This window comes from Belonocnema kinseyi, chromosome 1 (assembly GCF_010883055.1).
Source record: "Belonocnema kinseyi isolate 2016_QV_RU_SX_M_011 chromosome 1, B_treatae_v1, whole genome shotgun sequence".
Lineage (NCBI taxonomy): Eukaryota > Metazoa > Arthropoda > Insecta > Hymenoptera > Cynipidae > Belonocnema > Belonocnema kinseyi.
In genome coordinates this window covers 8,971,899-8,992,141 of record NC_046657.1, presented here as the reverse complement: position 1 = coordinate 8,992,141, position 20,243 = coordinate 8,971,899, and the positions used below count along the sequence as shown (strand labels likewise).

The 20,243-nt window shown below is 23.2% G+C and overlaps 1 protein-coding gene across 5 annotated transcripts in view; it reads right to left on the bottom strand.

Annotated features, from left to right (window-relative positions):
* LOC117179068 overlaps window positions 1-20,243 on the bottom strand; it is an 85,437-nt gene that overhangs the window by 901 nt on the left and 64,293 nt on the right. For all 5 annotated transcript variants that reach the window (XM_033370818.1, XM_033370742.1, XM_033370920.1 and 2 more), the window contains 3 exons: window positions 9,115-9,197; window positions 8,797-9,019; window positions 4,753-5,183 (listed from right to left, as the gene is read on the bottom strand). In XM_033370818.1, the coding sequence (XP_033226709.1) occupies window positions 4,753-5,183; window positions 8,797-9,019; window positions 9,115-9,197 (737 nt within the window). The remainder of the gene's footprint in view (window positions 1-4,752; window positions 5,184-8,796; window positions 9,020-9,114; window positions 9,198-20,243) is intronic.

Below are 20,243 nucleotides of genomic sequence, written 5' to 3'. Positions count from 1 at the left end.
ACTCGGGATACTTATAAGATACTACCATGATTTTTTCAGATTTTTTGGTCCAAAAATAAATTAGGCCAAAAACCGGCCTTACCGACCCTCCCCCTTTTGAAAACATGAAAAAATTATAATTTCGGGAAAACCCCACATTTTTATATTTTTCTAAATATTTTTTAAAAGTTTTTACTAATAAAAAAAGGCATCTTAGTAGCATAATGCGGGCTAAAACATTCTTGAGGCCAGGAAAATTTTTTCCCCTTAAAATTGTAGTTTTTCAATCTTTTTCGAAAATTATAAAAAATATCGCAAAAAAAACAGACATTTTTCGTAGAACTTTTTTAGACGTGCAAACTTTTATCTTGACGTTTTTTCGAATCTATCATTCCAGGTCTACTTTTTTTTTAATTCAGCCAATTGAATTGAATTGTAACACATTATAATGCAATGATGATAGTTCATCAATAAGTTTTATTGAATTCAAAAGAATTTTCAATTAGATTTTTATCAAAGTGAAAAAAGTATTCTGTATCATAATCATGTTATATATTTTTTTATTTGTTTTAAGAACAATTATAGTCGAACTATTTATGCAAAGATTAAGATTACATTTCAAAATAACAGTAATCTAAAAAAAAAACATTGAACTTTTAAAAAAAGTTAAAATAAAAGTTTTCGATCGCAAGAAATAATAAAATTGCCTTTATTCAAATTTATCCAAATTTAATCAGTTCAGGAATTTCTTCTTTAGCATCCTTCCAGTTCTTTTTGCTTTTTCTATTGAATTTTCCATTTCTTTTCATTTAATTCTTACAGTTTGTCTGATATTTGTCTTTTCGTTAAGTTTTCTATTCCAATTTTCAAATAAAGAATTCGCTATAAAATAATAAATTAATAAAGCTTTGAAATAGAGACAATTAAAAAAATTCCATGACTTTTCCAGGTTTTCCAGTAATTTTTTTTTCAATTCCATGACTTTTTCAGGTTTTGTAGCAACCCGGAACTTACAAGATATCTTCATTATCAAAGTACAAGTTAAAAAAAAAAAAGACAAAAAATTTAAAGGTGGGTTTAAAAAAAATCGATTTTTAACTTTTTCAGAAAAACCGCTACAATTTTCTTAATTTTAAACCCTTTTTTTCGATTTTTCGACGGATTTTGAAGGAAGACGAACGCTATTAGGATCAAATAGAAAATAATAAATTTCTCAATTAGCCCGAAAGTTATAGAAATTTAAAGAAAATATTCGTGTTTTTTGAAAAAACAAAGCACAAAATTCAAATACGCATAACTTTTTAGAGAAAAATTCTTTTTGCAAATCGGAAAAATATATATCGCCTAATTTTCTCGCAAACCAACATATTTCGTCTTCGAGAGATTCTGCAAATTCAAGTGCCTGATTTGAAATGAATACGGCCACAAGGGATTTCAAGGATTTTAACCCATTTGATAATGAGATAAAGAGATTTTAAAAGCTTTGTTAAGAAATTTTAAAGTATTTTAAGAGATTTTAATAGATTTAACAGGTTTTCGATGATTTAACAGAATATCAAAGGATTTCCAAATATTCTAAAGGATTTTTAGGGATTTCTTGGACTTTTTAGGGGCGGATTTTAAAAGATTTTAATGAGATTTGAAATGATTTCAAGATATTTGAAAAGCTTTCAGGTAATTTCAAAAGATTTGCAAAGACTGAAAGAATTACAGAGATTTAAAAGGATTTCGATGAATTCACGGGCTTTTAAAAGATTGTAAAGTATAACCACGGATTTGTTATAATATAAAAAGTTTTGACGGAATTTTGAAAGATTTTAATTAATTTTATGAAATTTTTACGGATTTTAAAGTTTTAAAGCGATTTCAAGTATTTTTGCAGGAAGTATTTTTACGAATTTTCCAGGGTAATCAGGGAATTTAATAAGTTAAAAAAAAAATCAAAGGGATTTCACAAGCTTTCAAAAGAATCTAAATTATACCCACGGATTTCGTATGATTTCAAAAGTTTAAGCGGAATTTTCATGGATTTTAAAGGTTTACCAGGGATTTTGAATATTTAAAGCGATTTTAAGTTTTTTATGTGGAAAGTATTTTTACGAATTTTCCAGGATAATCAGAGAGTTTTAATAAAAGTTAAAAAGTTTAAAGGGATTCAAAAGCTTTCAAAAGATTTAAAAGATGAAATTAATTCATTTATTTTGAGTTTATTATTAATTTTCATAATTTAATGAAGATCAGCTTTTTTAAATTTATTAGAATGAACATTTTTAGGACATCAGAATAGCCGTTTTAATCGACGAAATAAATTCCCGGTCATTTCCCGGTTTTTTCCCGGTTCGCAAACATTTTTCACGGTCAATGAAATTAGAAAAATGGAACACTAAAGCTAAAAAAATTCCACTTGAAGTAATAAAAGCTGAGCTGCAAATGAAAACACTTAAAGTGGAACTGTTAAATTTTGAACTTTTAAAATTTAAATTTTTTACTTGAAAATTGTTGTATTCAAATGCTCAATAATTTACGCGTATAAAATTGAAGGTACTAACATTTTTCAATATAAAAAATTATAAATCCACGTTATCAATTTCAATGCTATAAATTAAAAATCAATCAATGAACTTTAAAATGTTCAAAATTATATAATTTTAATGAATTTTAAGCTAGAAACATCAAATATTTGAAAAAAAAATTAACTGAACGTTTCTTAAATTAGAAATTCAATTATTTTCTTTTTGAATAGTTTAAACATCCTTGGAAAGCTTCAAAATTTTATTTCAAAATCTTGATAAATCTAGAAGTTGTTTTAAATTTGTTTTAAATTTAAAATTATTTTGGAAATTTTTTCAGAACTTATAAATATCTGTAAAAATTAATTTCTTTTTTTCTACAATTTTCAGAAAATCTTGCAAATTTTAGAACATTTCTTTACAAGAAACTTGAAAATAATGACCCAATATAAAACAAAATGTAGATTTTCGCAGATTTTAAAGTTAAAGTTTTAAAGTATTTTAAAAATAATTTTTTCATTTTGAAAGATTTTTTTAAGCGAATATTTAAAAAGTTTTTCAAAGATTTAAACAAAAATTTTCAAACAAAAAAAATTCTAGAAGATTTTAAGTAAACTTTCTCAAATTTGCATGATAATTTGCAATCTTTTTAGAACTCCTAAATATCTCTTAAAATCACCTCCAATTTTTTCTACAAATGTTCATTTGTATATGACACATCAAAATTTAAAACTTTCATTTACAAATTAAGCATTTTTCAAATACAACAATTAAAATTGTAACATTCAAAGTTTAAAGGCTCTTCGAAAATTTAACGATCCCAGGTTTTCTATGTCAACAAATTCAGTTAAAGATTCTTTACTTAAAAATATTTGGTTTAAATTTACTTGTCTTAAATAAAAATTCAAATATTGCTAAATATTCAATAATTAATCTTTTTTTTTTAATTAAAAATTTCAAATTGAATGGGTTAAAAATGAGATCTTGTAGACTGAAACAATATTTTTAATTTTATAAAATCCTTCAATTAAGAATATATTATTACGAAGTTATTTTTAATTTGAAAATAGTTTATAAACATTCACTTTTTATTACTTAAAGTACAGATGAATTAAAAAACATTATTTATTTAATAAATAAAAACGTTTTTTATCCAAAATTTTCAACATCAAACATCATTGTAAGCTAAATAATGGCATAATTGAAAACCATAAAAATTCAAATATTATTTATTTTTAGAATTTTGAAGTGCATAATTTTAAATTGCATAATTGAAAAAAATAATTTAACTAATTTAAAAAAAACGGTTGGAATTCAAGTTGGACGGATTTTTTTCTAAAAATTTGTAAAACTTCCGGTCAAAAAATAAATTCACGGTCATTTCCCGGTCCAGCGGCCACCCTGTTCTTAAATACTTTAAAATATTTTAAAGTCTTTGAAACCCCTTCAAAATATTGAAATAAATCAAATAAAAAGTTCTGGAAATCATTTTAAATTTTCTAAAATATTTCATATTCTTTGATATCTTTTAAAATCCCTTGAAACTTTTTAAAGCTCTTGAAAATGCCCGGGAATAATTCACAATACCTTCAAATATTTCGAATTATTGGAAATCCCATTAAATTACTGAAATTCGTTAAAAATGATTAACAGCATCAAAATAATAAAAACTTTAAGAAGTTTAAAAAAAAATGCACTGTATTAAGTAGAATTGAGTGAATTAAGAAGAATTTAAGTGAATTCAAAATTTTAAAAGAATTCCAAAGAATCAAAAGAATTCAGGATAAATTCCAAAAAATCATATCTAAAAAGCCATACGAAATAAATCACTTCTCCTGAAAAAAATGCGTCAAACTACACTAAAATCTTATTAAATCCCGTGAAATTATATCAAATCTGGCGATATTTCCTGAAATTATGAAAAAAATCTTTATCCTATAATATCGCAAACGCCTTTAAATCCCTTCAAATTAATGAAATTATTCAAACCAAATTCCTTAGAATCTTTTTTGAAAATTCCCTAAAATATTTCACATATGATTTTAAAAAATAATACGGATTTTATTAAACTTTCCTCACGTAATTAATGGATCCTAAGCTAAAAATTTTTATTCGAAAACTACATCTTAAAAAAGACGGAAAAATTGTAAAAATATTAAATCAAAAACTCTAAACTCAAAAAAAAAAAAATAAAGTGAAATGGATAAAATCGCTTTTTAATTAATTAAAAAAAAAAAAAAAAGAAGAAGAAGAAGATATTCACCTAATAGGAGGAATGGCTTCTATAGACATTTCTGGTACATTTCCCTCCGTCGAACTCGAACTCGAAGACGACGTCGAAGAATAGGGAATGATTTGAATAGTCCTGCCCGTAACTTCGGGCAAAACCTTTTGTTCGGGAGATTCGGAATTTTCGGCGGGCGTCGTCGACGCCGCACTTGTCTTACCCTCCACTTCCGTCTTCGTTTTCTTCACTTCCTCCTTCTTCGACTTTTCTGGCTCAGATTTTGGCTTTAATTTTCCATCCTGCGTTGGAAAAATAACACTTGGAAGGCTAATATTTTGACTGCCATTCGTCCTTTTCATCAACTCTATTAACAAATTCGAAATCTCTTCTCTTTTCCTTGTCACGACAATTTCCTCGAACCAGTTTTTCAGAGTTTTTATCGGAAGTGTGTAATTTTTAACAGGTTCCTGAAAAATAAATAAATAATGAATGTAAATTTATCGAATGAGAAGCTGGAATTATGAAAAATATTAAAATTCACAATAACAAAAAAAAAACAGTAATTTTAACCATTTTTTTTGCAATTGAATTTTTTCTGATCGTCGCATCTTACCCATTTTTGAAAAATGATTGCATTTTAATAAATGGCGGATTATATTTTCCGTGAAAACATAAGTCATCATTTATTAAAATGCAATCATTTTTTAAAAATTAGTAAGAAGAGGCGATCAGAAAAAATTCAATTGCAAAAAACATGGTTAAAATTACGGTTTTTGGTGTTGTGAATTTTAACATTTTTTACAACAAAAAAAGGTTTTTTATTCAGAATGACATACATCAGTTGCCATATTTTGATTCTTAAAATCATAGAAAAACTATTTTTTTCAGATCCTTGACTTTTGGCACGACAACTACCTTAATAATTTAATAAACATTTATAAGCATTTTTAATTAGGATTTTAAAAATTCCATTTTCGGTCTTTATCATTAATAATTACATTAATTTCGCGCGAAAATATATCGCTTAAAATTGGAAGAGGCGCTTAATTTAAATGTTAAAAGAAGTCAAATAGAAAGTTTCTAAATTATAATCTAAATATTATTGCAAAAAAAATGGTTTCTTAATACATTTCAAACACTTTTTAGTTGAGTTTTCAAATAAAAAAGATAAATTTTGAACCGAGGACATGAATTTTTAACTAAAATTATGAATGCTCGACAAAAAGTATGAATTTTCAACAAAATAGTTAAATTTTCAACCCAAAAGATTAACTTTCTACCAAAATAGATTCGTTTTCAACCAAGTAAATACATTTTTATCTAAAAAAGATCAATTTTCAATCAAAATTCGAATAGTCAAAATGTGAGAAAAATAAATTTTCGAAAAAAAAAATTAATTTTGAAAAAATTATTTTTTGACCAAAAATAGAAGAATTTAATTTTCAGTTAAAACAATCAATTTTCAGCACAAAAAATAAATTCTCAACAAAATAATTCAATTTAAAACCCAAAAGATGAATTTTCTGCCAAAAAAGATACAGTTTCAATAAAATAAATAAATTTTGAACTAAAAAAAGATAAATTTATAAACGAAAATTGAAATAGTTCAATTCGCAGTTAGAAAAATAAATTGAAAAAAACGAATTTTCAGCAAAATTAATTAATTTTCAACTAAAAACATAAATTTTTAAGCAAAAATGAAAGACACATCTTAAGTCAAAAAAAATTATTTTCAGATAAAAATAAACGATTTTTTAGCCAAAGAAATTAATTTTTAATTACAGTGCTCAATTTTCAACAAAAAATATGAATTTTTGACCAAATAGTGGAATTTTCTACCCAAAAGATATTAACGGATTATATATAATCCGTTATATAAAAAGATATATAACGGATTTTTATTAATTTTTTTTCAAATAAATAAATAAATTCTTAACCAAAAATAGATTAGCTACATTTTCTGCAAAACAGAACATTTTTTAACGAAAAAGATAAAATTTCTATTAAAAAGTGGAAATTTTCCAAAAAAACTGAAATAATTCAAGTGAATTTTTAAAATATGTATGAATTTTCAACTTGAAAAATCAATTTTCTACCAAAAATAAAATGCTTCACTTTCCAGCTAGTAAAATAAATTTCTAACCAAAAAAAGGAGCGAATTGTCAACAAATAGTTTAATTTTCACCTAAAACAGATAATTTTTCAACTAAAAATAGAATAGTTAAATTTTCAGAAAGAACCTAATTTTTAATAAAATCAAAGTAAATATTTTCAACAAAATAGTGTAGTTTTCAACCAAGAAGATTAAGTTTACATGAAAAAAGATCAAATTTGTACAAAAAATGGAACAGTTACACTTTCAATTGGAAAAATTATTTCTAAATAAGAAAAAAAAATAATTTTCACCAAAAAGATGAATTTTTAATCAAAAAAATAAATTCTCAACAAAATAATTCAATTTTTAACTCAAAAGATGAATTTTCTACCAAAAAAGATAGAATTTCAATCAAATCTATCAATTTTCAACTAAAATTGAACTCACACGAGTTTTCGATAAAAAAAATACATTTTTAAACACAGTGATGAATTTTCAATAAAAAATATGAATTTTTGACGAAATAATGGAATTTTCAACCCAAAAGATGAATTTTATATATAAAAAAAAACGAATTTTTATTAAAAAAATTTTTCAACTAAATAAATAAATTCCTAGCCAAAAATAAAATATTTCAATTTTGAACAAAACAGAACATTTTTTTAAAGAAAAAGATTAAATTTCCATAAAAAAATGTAAATTTTCCACAAAAATTAAAATAATTAAAGACAATTTTCAACTAAAATAATAGATCTTCAGCTAAAAAAATTACTTTTTTAACATATACATGAATGTTCAACTTGACAGACCAATTTTTTGCCAAAAATAAAATATTTAAATTTTCAAACAAAAACGAGAAAAATTTTCAAAAAAATAGTTAAATTTTCAAACAAAACCATGAAATTTGAACCTGAAAGATGAAGTTTCAACTAATGAGAGACTCTCCTAGCAAAAAAAGACGGATTTCCAACAAATAGTTGAATTTTCAGAAAAAAAACTTAACTTTCAATCAAATTAAAGTAATTTTTCAACGAAAAAGTATAATATTAAACAAAGAAGATTGAATTTCCATAAAAAAAGATCAATTTTGGACAAAAAATGAAAGTTATTTCTAAATAAGAAAAAAAAAACGAATTTTCAACCAATCAGATGATTTTTGTACAAAAACAGACGAATTTTCAACAAAGTAAATCAATTGGCAACGAAATATATGAATTTTTAACCAAAAAGAGAAATTAGATACCAAGAAACTTAAATATTCTCCCACAAATTCGAATTTTTAATAAAATACAGGAATTTTAAACCAAATATTTGAATTTTCAACTTAGGAAGATAAATTTCGAACCAAACATGTACGATTTAAATTTTCAGTTAAAACACATAATTTTCAATAAAAAAATTAAATTTTGAACAAGAAAAAAAAAAGGTTGCCAACAAAAATGATGAATCATCAACAAAATAAATAAATTATTACCAAAGTAGTTCCATTTTGAAATAAGTAGTTAAATTTTCAAACAAAAAGGATGAATTCTCAACAGAAAACTAGATATTTGATATTTCAACCAAAAAGTATTTTAATTTTATACCAAAAATAGTCTCATTCAACCAAAAAATGTAAGTTTTCAACAAAATAGTTTGAATACACAACCAAAAGAGATTAATCTTCAACAAAATAGTTCCGATTTTTAACCATAATAATAAAACTAACTTCAACTTTAGTTGTTCGAAAATTCCCTAACTCTGTCAGGTTTCTCCTGACTTTCTGATATTACCTGATCTGTAGCAACGCTCTAATTAAAAAAAGGATATGTTTATTTCACTCAAGAATGTTTTTGTCAAAATATATGTATTCATTATATATATATATATATTTGTTTAAACAATAAATTTATTTAATTATCTTAAATTTTGAGCATATTCGCGCGAGCTGAATCCCAATTTGTTCATTTATAACAAAAAAAAGAAATGTGAAAAATTATTCGTACCTTGAAGAAGCTTTCAACATACTGAAGGACATAGACACCGCAGTCTGTGAAATTTGATTGTTGCGGAACTTTCGGACAAGCACCTTTTATCGTATCTTTCGAAAATACCTTTTCCGTGCCTTTATGTTTCGCTTTGTGCTCGCAAGATAAATAATCGCGCAAAGTAGCGACAACACGACTCCGACTGGCTCCTGCCAATGAGTCGAAAATCAAAATACAGGGCCTAAAAAATCAGAAAAAGTTAATTTTTTAAATACATTTCGAAATTTTTTGTTTCTAATTATTCGAGATTCTTCATTTTGACGCTCAAAAACTTACAATCTTTCCTCTTTCTCCTGAATTTGCCTAGGAGGCGCGACTTTCGGTTGCTTACTGGGAGTTCCCTCTTCTTCATAATCCTCCTAAAAGAATGTACCATTAATATTGAAATACTGGAAAAATTCTTTGAAAAATTCCAGGTTTTTTCCAGGTATTTCAATTTTTTTTCCAGACATAATTTTTCAGGGTACGAAACCATTTGTACACTATAAAGAGTATACAGTTTTGCGAGTTTATTACAAATAATGTTTTTCTCGGTTTGTAGGGATTCAATTATAATCTTAAATTTAGAAAGCTTTAAAAAATTATATTGCTAAATAATCTTTAATAAATTAGCACCATCGATTAATTAAATAATACCAAAAACATCATTAATAATTTTTGGAATTTGTTTCTTAAAGTCCGTGAATTTTTATAATAATTGAAACAAATTTTTATTTTATATTCTTATATTTAACCCTCAAACGGCACACTGGTGCGAATTCGCACCTGATGTTTTCTCATTTTGTTGGCATGTATGCAAACGCAGCTGCAGCGGATTATCCCCAGATATATTAAATGAATATGTTAAATATTTAATATTAACATTGCAAATAAACCAATTCGCACCAGTGTACCGATTACGTATACTCGGTTGGAGTGTACCGTTTGCGGGTTAAAATTCGGTGCATATTTTGGTAAAATTAATGGAGGTATATATTAAATTAAATTTAAACAGCTTCAAATTCCTAACTCTTCAAGTAAAAATATTACGTTTCGAACAAGATTGATGATTTTTTAAGCAAGTAATTGAATTTTCATCTAAAAAGATTCATTTTGACCTAAAAAGAGCATTTTTCAACGAAACATAAAATAGTTCAATTTATATTATAAGAAAAATTAATTTTACACGAAAAAAAAAACAATTTTCAACCAGTGATACATTTTCAACCTAAATAAACGAATTTTAAACAAAAAAATGAATTTTTATCAAAAGATTTAAACTCTCAACCAAATAATTTTAGTTTCAAACAAAAAGATGAATTTTCAACTAAAATTATAAATATTTAACTGGAATGCTTGAATTTTCACAAATTTTTAACATAAAAAATTATTTTCCAATAAAAATATCAATTTATAACCAAACTTTTTGGTAATTTATCTTTTTAGGTTAAAAATTCAAGTATTTTGTTCAAAAGTTATCTTTTACAGCAAAAAAAAATACAATTTCTTGTTTAATAAAAATGAATAAATTTGAATTTTTTAAATTTGTACCTGAAATACTGTTTATTCCGTATATAAAAGATTCTATATTAAAAGAATTACAAGATTATAATGCTGATATTTGAATATCAGGGCGTCTGCTGAAATCCTGAAAGAAAATTCCCTGACAATTTACATGTTTTTTCCAGGTATCACAAATTTTGTTAATTAATTCACTCTGAATATGCATACAGTTTTGCTAGTTTATTATAAATAATTTTTTTTTCAGTTTCTAGGGATTTAATTTCTATGCTAAATTTAGAAAGCTTTGACAACTTATATTACAAGATACTCTTAAATATATTCGCATCATCGATTAATTAAATAATTAAATAATACGACAAACATAACAATTAATTTCTTGAATTTGTCTCTCAAGTACTTAAAAGTTGAATTTTGAATTGAAAAACATCAGTTTTCCATAAAAAATGGAATAGTTCAATTTTTAGTTGAAATAATTAATTTTCCGCAAAAGAAAAAAAAATCTACAGCCAAACTGATGAATTTTCAAATAATATAATGAATCTTTAACTTAATGGATCAATTTAAAACCAAAAACATGAAAAAAAGAATTTAATTTCTAACCAATTAGTTTTATTTTCAACCGAAACAATTAATTTTCAAATCAAATGTTGAATAGTTAACTGAAATACTTGAATTTTCAAAGAAAAAGATGAATTTTCAAACAAGATTAATTGTCTACTAAAAAAAAAGAATTTTTCAACAAGACTTAAAAAACGTACAACAAAATAGTTGAATTCAGTTCTGAAAAGATCAATTTTTGACCATAAATGGAATCGTTAAATTTTCAGTTAAAAAAATAATCTAAAAAAAATCATTTCCAAGAAAATATTCAATTTTCAATCAAAGCGATGAATTTTCAACTCAAATGATGAATCTTTAACTGAAACAATTAAATTTTAAACCAAAGAGATGAATTTTTAAACAAGAACATTCAATTATATATTGCAATCTAAAATAAAATTTTAAAAAATTTAACACGCTCGCGCAAATTTGCTTGAATTAAAAAAAAATCCCTTTAATTTCCAGGGGGTTTCTGGTATATAAAAATTTCTTTACAATTCCAGGGTTTTCAGGTATTTTCAACGAAAAAAATATGAATTTTAAAACAAGAAGATTAATTTTCTACCACAAAAGACGATTTTTCAACAAAATAGATGCACTTTTAACTGAAAAAGAAAAATTTGCAACCAAATAGTTAAATTTAAAACTAAAAAAGATGCGTTTGAATCATTAATGGAATTGTTAAAATTTCAGTTAAAAAAAATTAATTTAAAAAAAAAACAATTTTCAACAAATAACTAAAATTTTCAATCAAAGTGATGGATTTTCATTATTTTCAACTATAATAATGAATCTTTAACTGAACTAGATTAATTTTAAACCAAAAATATGAATCATTAATTAAAATTATTAAATAATAAACTGGATTAGTTGAATTTTCAATCAAAAAGAAAAAATTACAAATAAAAATATGAATACTTGATTGAAATACTTGAATTTTCAACAAAAAAGATGAATTTTCAAAAGAAGATTAATTTTCTATAAAAAAACAAACAAGTTATTTTTAAACAAAATATATGAATTTTCTACAAAAGAGTTGAATTTTGAATTAAAAAAGATCAATTTTCAACCAAAAATGGAAGTTACCTTTCAAGTTTAAAATCTTTTAATGAAACTGATAAATTTTCAACTAAAATTATTTATTTTTAACTGGAATAGTTAAATTTTAAACCAGAAGGAAGAACTTTTAATCGAGAAAATTAATTTCCTCAAAAAAAGGCGATTTTTTAACTAAAAAATATAAATTTTCCATACAAAAATTGAATAGTTAGATTTTCAGTAAAAAAATATTTTAAGCTAAAAAGATTAATTTTGTAAACTAACGTGATGGAATATTCAACTGGAATAATTACATTTTCAGAAAAAAAAATATTTTCAAAACAAAACAATTTTCAACAATAATAATTAAATTATCAATGAAAAAAAATGTATTCAAGGAATGGACGAATTTTTAACAAAACAGCTCAGTTTTCAACCAATTAGATGAATTTTCAATTCTAATGATGAACTTTAAAAAAAGTTTTTTAACAAAAGGGTTTAACGTTTAACCAATTAATCAAATTTTCATTCCAAAAACGATGAATTCTGACCAAAAAAAATGTAGCAATTGATATTTCCATAAAAAAATATTGTAATTTTTAATAAAAAAAGTTTAGTTCCACCAAAAAAATACGACTTTTCAAAACGAGTTGAATTGTTAACATTGAAAGATTTTTCAGTCAATAAGAGAGAAAATATTTCCAACAAACTAGTAAATTTCCAGCTATGAATAGAATAGTTAAATTTTCAGTAAAAAAAAAAATTAATTTCGAACAGAAAAAAAAACAAGTTTTCAAGAAAATAGTTAAATACAGCAATATAGAGCTAATTTGACAAATGAAAAATCGTTGTAATTTAATTTTATATTGTAATTAAAAAAATAAAAAGTAATAAACACACTTCAAACGAATTTAAAATAATTCAGGATAAATTAATAAGAATTCATGGCAAATTTTAAATGAAATGCAAAAAAATATTTGAAAATCTCTTCAAATCTTTGAGAATCTCGTCAAATATTTGAAACCATACGAAATTTATAACTTCTTATAAATAAATTCTCTGAAATCCATTAAATTATTACAACACCTTAAATTTATTAAAACCCTTGGATTAAGAATTCAGGGTGAATTCCAAAAACTATTTTAAAAACTCTTAAAATATTTTAAATCCTACAAAATACCTTACTTTTTAAAAATAAATTCTTTAAATTCACTTAAAAATGATTAAATCCCGTTAAATAAATATTAAATCCTGTGAAATTTCATGAAATCTGGCGATAAAATCGTTCCATATTTTCCGAAATTCTAGAAAATTCTTTAACCTCAAATGTGTCAAATGCTTTGAAATCGCTTCAAATTATTGAAATCAATAAAAAAAAAAATTCCTTGGAATCTTTTAAGATTTCTTAAAATATTTGAAATTAAAAGCTTTCGAAAATGCCTTAGAAGTTTTGAAAAAACACCTAACATCTTACAAATTTCTTCAATTTATTAAAGTCTATTAAAAATGTCTCATAATCTTTTAAAATTTAGAAAATTTCAGAGCAATTCGAGTTATATTCAAAAGAATTCAAATGAATTGGAAAAAAAATGTTTAAAAACTCAAAGAATCCCATCGATTTACGTAAAACGGGAATGAATTTTAGGAATCTAAGATAAAAAAGAAGAATTCGACGAAATTCATAAACATTAAAGGTGAATTAAATTTTAGAACATCAAATGAATTTGAAACAATTTCAAAATATGAAGAAAAAAAACATTGAATTCAGTAACTTCGTAATCCCTACAAAACAATTTCAAGTTATATTCAAAAAAATTCCAATAAATTGGAATACTTTTAAGAAGCGAAAAATTTTTTATTGATTACATTAAATTTTGAGTGAATTTAAAAAAATTTGAAATAAATGAGATGAAATTAATAAACAAAATCAAGTTGAATTTAAAAATCAATCAAGTGAATTAAAAACAATTCAAAAATATGGAAAAATGAATAAGAATTCAGGGCGAATTCCAAATTAATTGCAAAAAATATTTGAAAATCTCTTGAAAATCTTCGAAAGCCTACAAAATCCCTCATGTCTTGTGAAAAATTCTTTGAATTCCATTAAAATATTTAATTGAGTATTTGAAATCATCAAACTACTAAAATAAATCAAAAATGTCTTGAAATCTATTAAAATTTCCTAAAATATTTCTAAGAATTTTTGTAAATACTCTCAAGTATTTCCAATCCTTTTAAATCAGATTAAAGTATTGAAATTAATTAAAAAATTTCTTTGTGATCTTTTAAAACAAGATAAATTATTTAAAATCCTTTAATTATTTTATCAATTGATCAACTTTTAAAAATTCAAAAAAAAATCCATTGAATTAGGTAGAATAGAGTAAATTTAGAGAAATTCAAGTGAATCCCGTGAAATTCTAAGACGATATTTTTCGAAATCATGGGAAATTTATTAAAATACATTGAGAGTTTTAAAATCCGTTAAAATCATTAAAATCCTCGGAAATCTTATAAAATAACTTGAAATGTTTTGAAATATTTTAAAACTTCATAGGTTCTGTAAAATCGTTCCATACCTTCAAAAATTCGAGAAAATTCTTTATCCTAAAATATTTTTAAAACTTTCAACTCACTTCAAATTAATAAAATTAATTTTTAAAAATTCCACAAAATCTTAGAAATTTCTTCAAATTACTGATAGCTATGAAAAATGTCTCGGAATTTTTATAAATATCCTGAAATATTTCAAAGAGTTCATATTTTAAAGATTCAGTCCCTATTAGATAAAATATAGACCAAAGGGTACTTTTTTCAGGATAATTTTATAAATTATATTTTATTATATATTATAATTTTATAAATTCAGGATAATTTGTAAGATTTACGAACAGATCAAGTTAAAATTATAAGAATTCAAATAAATTTTTAAAAAATTTGAAAATCAAAAAATTTCACTGATTTTCCTAAAAGTGGAATGAATTTAGGAGACTTTAAGACAAAATAAGAAGAATTTGCTAAAAATTCATAAAAATTTGAGAATTCAAAAAAAAAAAAAAATCAAATGAATTTAAAACAATTTGAAAATATGAAAAAACTGAGTGAATTTAGAAGGATTCAACTAAATTAAAAAGATTCAAGAGAATTTCAAAGAATTAAAAAAAATTCAAAACAATTTAAAAGAATTGTAATAATTCTAAGAATCGAGAAAAATTTGATTGATTGCAATCTAAGATAAATTTAAAAGAAATGAGAAGAATTTGATGAAATCCGTTCAAAATCAGGCTGAATTTACGAAGCGATCGAGTGAATTGAAAACAATTTAAAAATATTGAAAAATTAATTGAATTGGGTAGAATTGAGTGAATTTAGAAGAATTCAAAGAATTTAGGATACATTAATAAGAATTCAGATCGAATTACAAATGAATTGCAAAAAATATTTGAAAATCTCCTCGAATCTTCGAAATCCCTCACTTCTTTTGAATAAATTCTTTGAAATCCATTAAAATATTAAATTCCCTTAAAATTATAAAACCCCCTTGGAAATCCCTTAAAATCGTTTAAATCTCTTAAAAATGCTTTTGAATCTTGTCAAATACACAAAAATATTTCAGTCTTTGAAAGCCTTAAAATTACTGAAATAAACCAATTTCTTTGTAAACTTTTAAAATAACCTAAGTTATTTAGAATCCTTCAAACTCCTTAAAAATTGTGTAATGCCCTTGAAAATGCTAAGGAACTTGAAAAGAATACTTATAAATATTTTTCATCCTTTGGTCACTTTGTCAATTGATCCTCAGGATCAAATAAATTAAAACTTCAAAATTAAAAGAAAATCACTAAATTAAGTGGAAAAGAGTAAATTTAGAGAAATTCAAGTGAATTAAAAACATTAAAGTGAATTCATAAAATTCAAGATAATTCCAAAGAATTTAGGGAGAAATGAATAATAATTCAGGGTGAATTCCAAATCTCTTAATTCTTTAAAACCCTATAAAATACCTCGCTTCTAATGAATGAATTCTTTTAAATCCACTAAAATAGTATAAAACCCCTTGAAAGTCTATGATAATATTTTCTGAAATCATGGAAAATGTATGAAAATACATTGAGAGTTTAAAAATCCATTAAAAATCATTGAAATCCTCAGAAATATTATTTTAAAAACCCGTGAAATCTTTTAAAAGCCTTAGAACTTTTAAAAATACGTTCTACAAGGTATAGTCAATTTTCTAATCAAAAAGATGAATTTTTAACTAAGAAGATTAATTTTTTACTAAAAAGATGAATTGTCAACAAAATAGATCCATTATCAACTAAAAAATTTGATTTTTTAAACAAAAGTTCAATGGTTAAGTTTTCAGCTAAGAAGATTAATTTAAAAAAATAATAATATTATTAAAATAGTTCACAAATAGATGAATTTTCAATTAAAAGAATGACGCATCATTAAAAAAAAATTAATTTTTTAATAAAGTGGATCAACTTGAAGCCAAGAAATAGGGAAACAATTGGGTAATAAATAATTTTGAATCAAATTATTGTGGGTATCATATGAAAAGTACAATATGGAACGAATTTTAAACTGAAATGATAAATGTTAATGAGAAAATGCATTTTTAATCAAGCGGCTTAACTTTCTACCAGGTATAGTTATTTTTTTATTAAAATGATGAATTTTCAACCAAGAAGATTAATTTTCTACTAAAAAAGAATAACGTGGTTTAATTTTCAATTAAGCATAGATAAATTTTTAGCCAAAGAAATGAATCTTCAAGCAAAAATATTGTTTTTTAAGAGCGTATTTAAGTATTCAATGAAGTAGTTGAATTTTCAATAAAAACATTTGAATTAAAAAAAAAAGAATAGTCAAATTATCATTGAAAAGATTAGTTTTCAATTTTTAAAAATCATTTTCAACCAAAAAATTAATTTTTCCAACGAAAAGATGCATTTTTAACTGAACTAATCAAGCTTTAACACAAAAACTGAAATTTGATAAAATAGTTTAATCTTCAAGAAAGTATAGTGAAATTTACAACCAAGTCGATTAATTTTCTACCAAAAGTCTTTTTTCTTTAACCAATCGGTTCAAACATTCAACCTAGTAGTTGAATTTTAAACCAAAAAGATGAATTTTCAATACAAAAATTTAATAGTTGGTATTTAAAATAATGGATATTTTTAATTTAAATACCAACTACTAAATTTTTTGTATAAATAAATTATTAAATTAAATTAAAAAATTATTTTTTTTTAATTCAATTAAAAATTAAATTGAAATACAAACTTTTTTTTCACCAAACTTTTCAGAAGGGATTGTAGAATCTCTTAGCCCGTCGAGGAATTCTTTAACAGGCAGAGAAGTCTAATTAATTTCCAATTGTTTAAAACAAACAATTATTTAAATAATAAATTTTTTGTTTTACTACCGAACAATTTTTTAGCGTAAAATATACTTCGTAACCAAAATTTTCATAACTCAATTATCGAATTTCGATGAACCGTTCGCGAGTAAGACATTTTTGAAAAAAAAAATTATCAAGAACTTTGAGTGTTAAAAACTTAAAAAAAAATACATTTAAAAAAAAATATTTTAGGGGAGTTATTTTGATATAAAAAAGAATCGAAAACTGTATACATTGATTGAAAATAGAACTATCGATTTAAAAATGTCAGGCTTGACATATTTTGACCCTAATGTGATCTTTTCATTTGAAAAAAGTTAATATTGTAATTATAAAATATTATATTAATATTAATAAATAGTTAAAAAAACTAATCGCTTTAAATTATTGAAACAAATTTAAAATTCTTTGAAATGTTTTCAAATATCCTAAAAAATTGAAAATCCTTTAAAATCGCTCGAAATTTTTCAAAGCTCTTGAAAATTCCTTACAATTTTTAAAATACCCTAAAATATTTCAAATCCTTTAAAATCTCATATTAAATTACTGTAAAAAAATGAAAAATTCCTTGGAACCTCTTAAAATACTCTCAAATATTTCGAAACCTTTAGAATCTGTTGAAAGATTTCATCATCTTTTAGAGGTTTCTAAAGTACTTTGGAATTTTTTTAAATAACCGTTCTGAAATTTTTTTAATTCTTTGAAATTCCTTCAAATTATCAAAATAAGTTGAAAATTCCTTGACATTTTTTTAAAACATCCTCAAATATTTAAAATCCTTAAAAACCTTTTTAAATCTCTTAACATTTTTAAAGCTCTTTAAAATATCTTAAAATTTTAAAAATACCTTGAAATATTTCAAATCCTTTGAAATCACATACTAAATTATTAAAATCATTTGAAAATTTCTTGATATCTTTTAAAGCATCCTCAAATATTTAAAATTGTTCAAAATCTTTTGAAATACCTAGAACTTTTTTTTTTTGAGATTTCTGCAGTACTTTGGAATTTTTAAAAATAACCCTTCTAAAAAATTTTTAATTCTTTGAAATTCGTTTAAATTATAATAAGTTGAAAATTCCTTGACATCTTTTAAAACATCCTCAAATATTTAATATCCTTAAAAATCGTTTGAAATCTTAGAAAGGTTTTTTTTTAAACTCCAAAATACTGTAGAACCCCAAAAAAAAGTTCTAGGTATTTCCAAAGATTTTGAAGGATTTGAAAAATTTGAGAATTTAAAAAGATTCCAAGGAATTTTTTAATTATTTTAATAATTTAGTATGAGATCTTAAAGGATTTGAAATATTTCAGAGCATGTTTAAAATTTCAAGATATTTTCAAGAGCTTTAAAAAATTTCAAGATTTCAAAAGAATTTTAAAGCATTTTAAATATTTGAGGATGTTTTTAAAAATGCCAAGGAGTTTTCAACTTATTCTTATAATTTAAAGGAATTTTAACGAATTAAAAAATTCTTAGAGGGGATTTTAAAAAGAAATTTTAAAGAATTTGAAATATTTTAGGGTCTTTTTAAAATGGTAAGGAATGTTCAACAGCTTTAAACAATTTTAAGAGATTTTTAAGGATTTTCAATTTTTAGGACATTTTAAAAGATTCCAAGAAATTTTCAATTCGTTTCAAAAATTTAAAGCGATTTCAAAGAATTTTAACGATTTTTTTCATATTTTCTGCTTGAAAGTGGAACTACTTTGTCAACAACTTAGTTTTTTTTTGGTTGATGATTCATCAACTTAGTTGGAAAAATTTGTTTTCTGAAAATTTAACGATTTTGTAGAAAATTCTTGTTTTTGGTTAAAAATTAATTTTTTTAAACTACAAATTAAACTATTCTGTGTTTCATGGAAAAGAAATCTTTTTTAGTTGAAATTATTTGTATTTTTTTTTAATACTCGCCTTTCTTGGTAGAAAATTATTCTTGATGGAAAATAAATTTTTTTGTGCAAAGTTCATGTATTTGATTAAAAAAGCCTTTTTTTAGTCTGCGATTTAACTTTTTGGATAAAAATTTAAATTGTTATTTAAAAATTTTTCTATTATGCTGAAAACAATTTAAAACAATTTAAAACAATTTTTGTGTTAATTTATGTATTTATTCAAAATTTATATATTTTTTTGCAGAAAACTACAATTGTCCTTATGTTCGTGTGGAAATTTTGATTAATTTTTTTTTTCAAAAATGAACTTTACGAAAAAATTAAAAAAGTTTTTTTAACACATTAAACGATTTCCTCAAAATTCGAAAAAGAGTTTAGAAGAGTTTGAAACAGAATATTTCAATTTGGTAAGTTTACAAAATAAAAAAATGAGTAGATCCAAGAAATATTCAGCAGAATTAAAGAGATTCACAATTAATTTCAGTCTTTAAAAGATTTCGAAAGTTTTTGAAAATAAAAAAAATGGTCTTGAAATGTCTGGGAAAATGTAAAAAATTATAAGGTATTTTTTTTTTAATTTGAGAAAAATTCGAGTCAGTAAAAAATATTTTCAGAAATGTTAGGCGTTTTAAATAAATTATAACTATTTGAGAACTGGGAAACATTTTCGAAAATTTTAAAAATATTTCTTGATTCCTTCCCAACTTCTAAAAGTCCTAAGCATCTTTTAAAAAGACTTGAATTTTTAATAATATTTGGTGAAATCCTATAAAATAAAATTAAAATCTTTAAAATCTTCTCATAAATTTAAAAACAAACTAATAATACTTATTTTCTTGTTCTCAATTCTCATAATTTAATTTTAATAATTTGAGCTTCCTTACAAAGTCTGTTTGATTAAAAAATGGCACATTTAAGAGTTCGTTATTCAATAAAATTGTAACAGAAAACAATATTT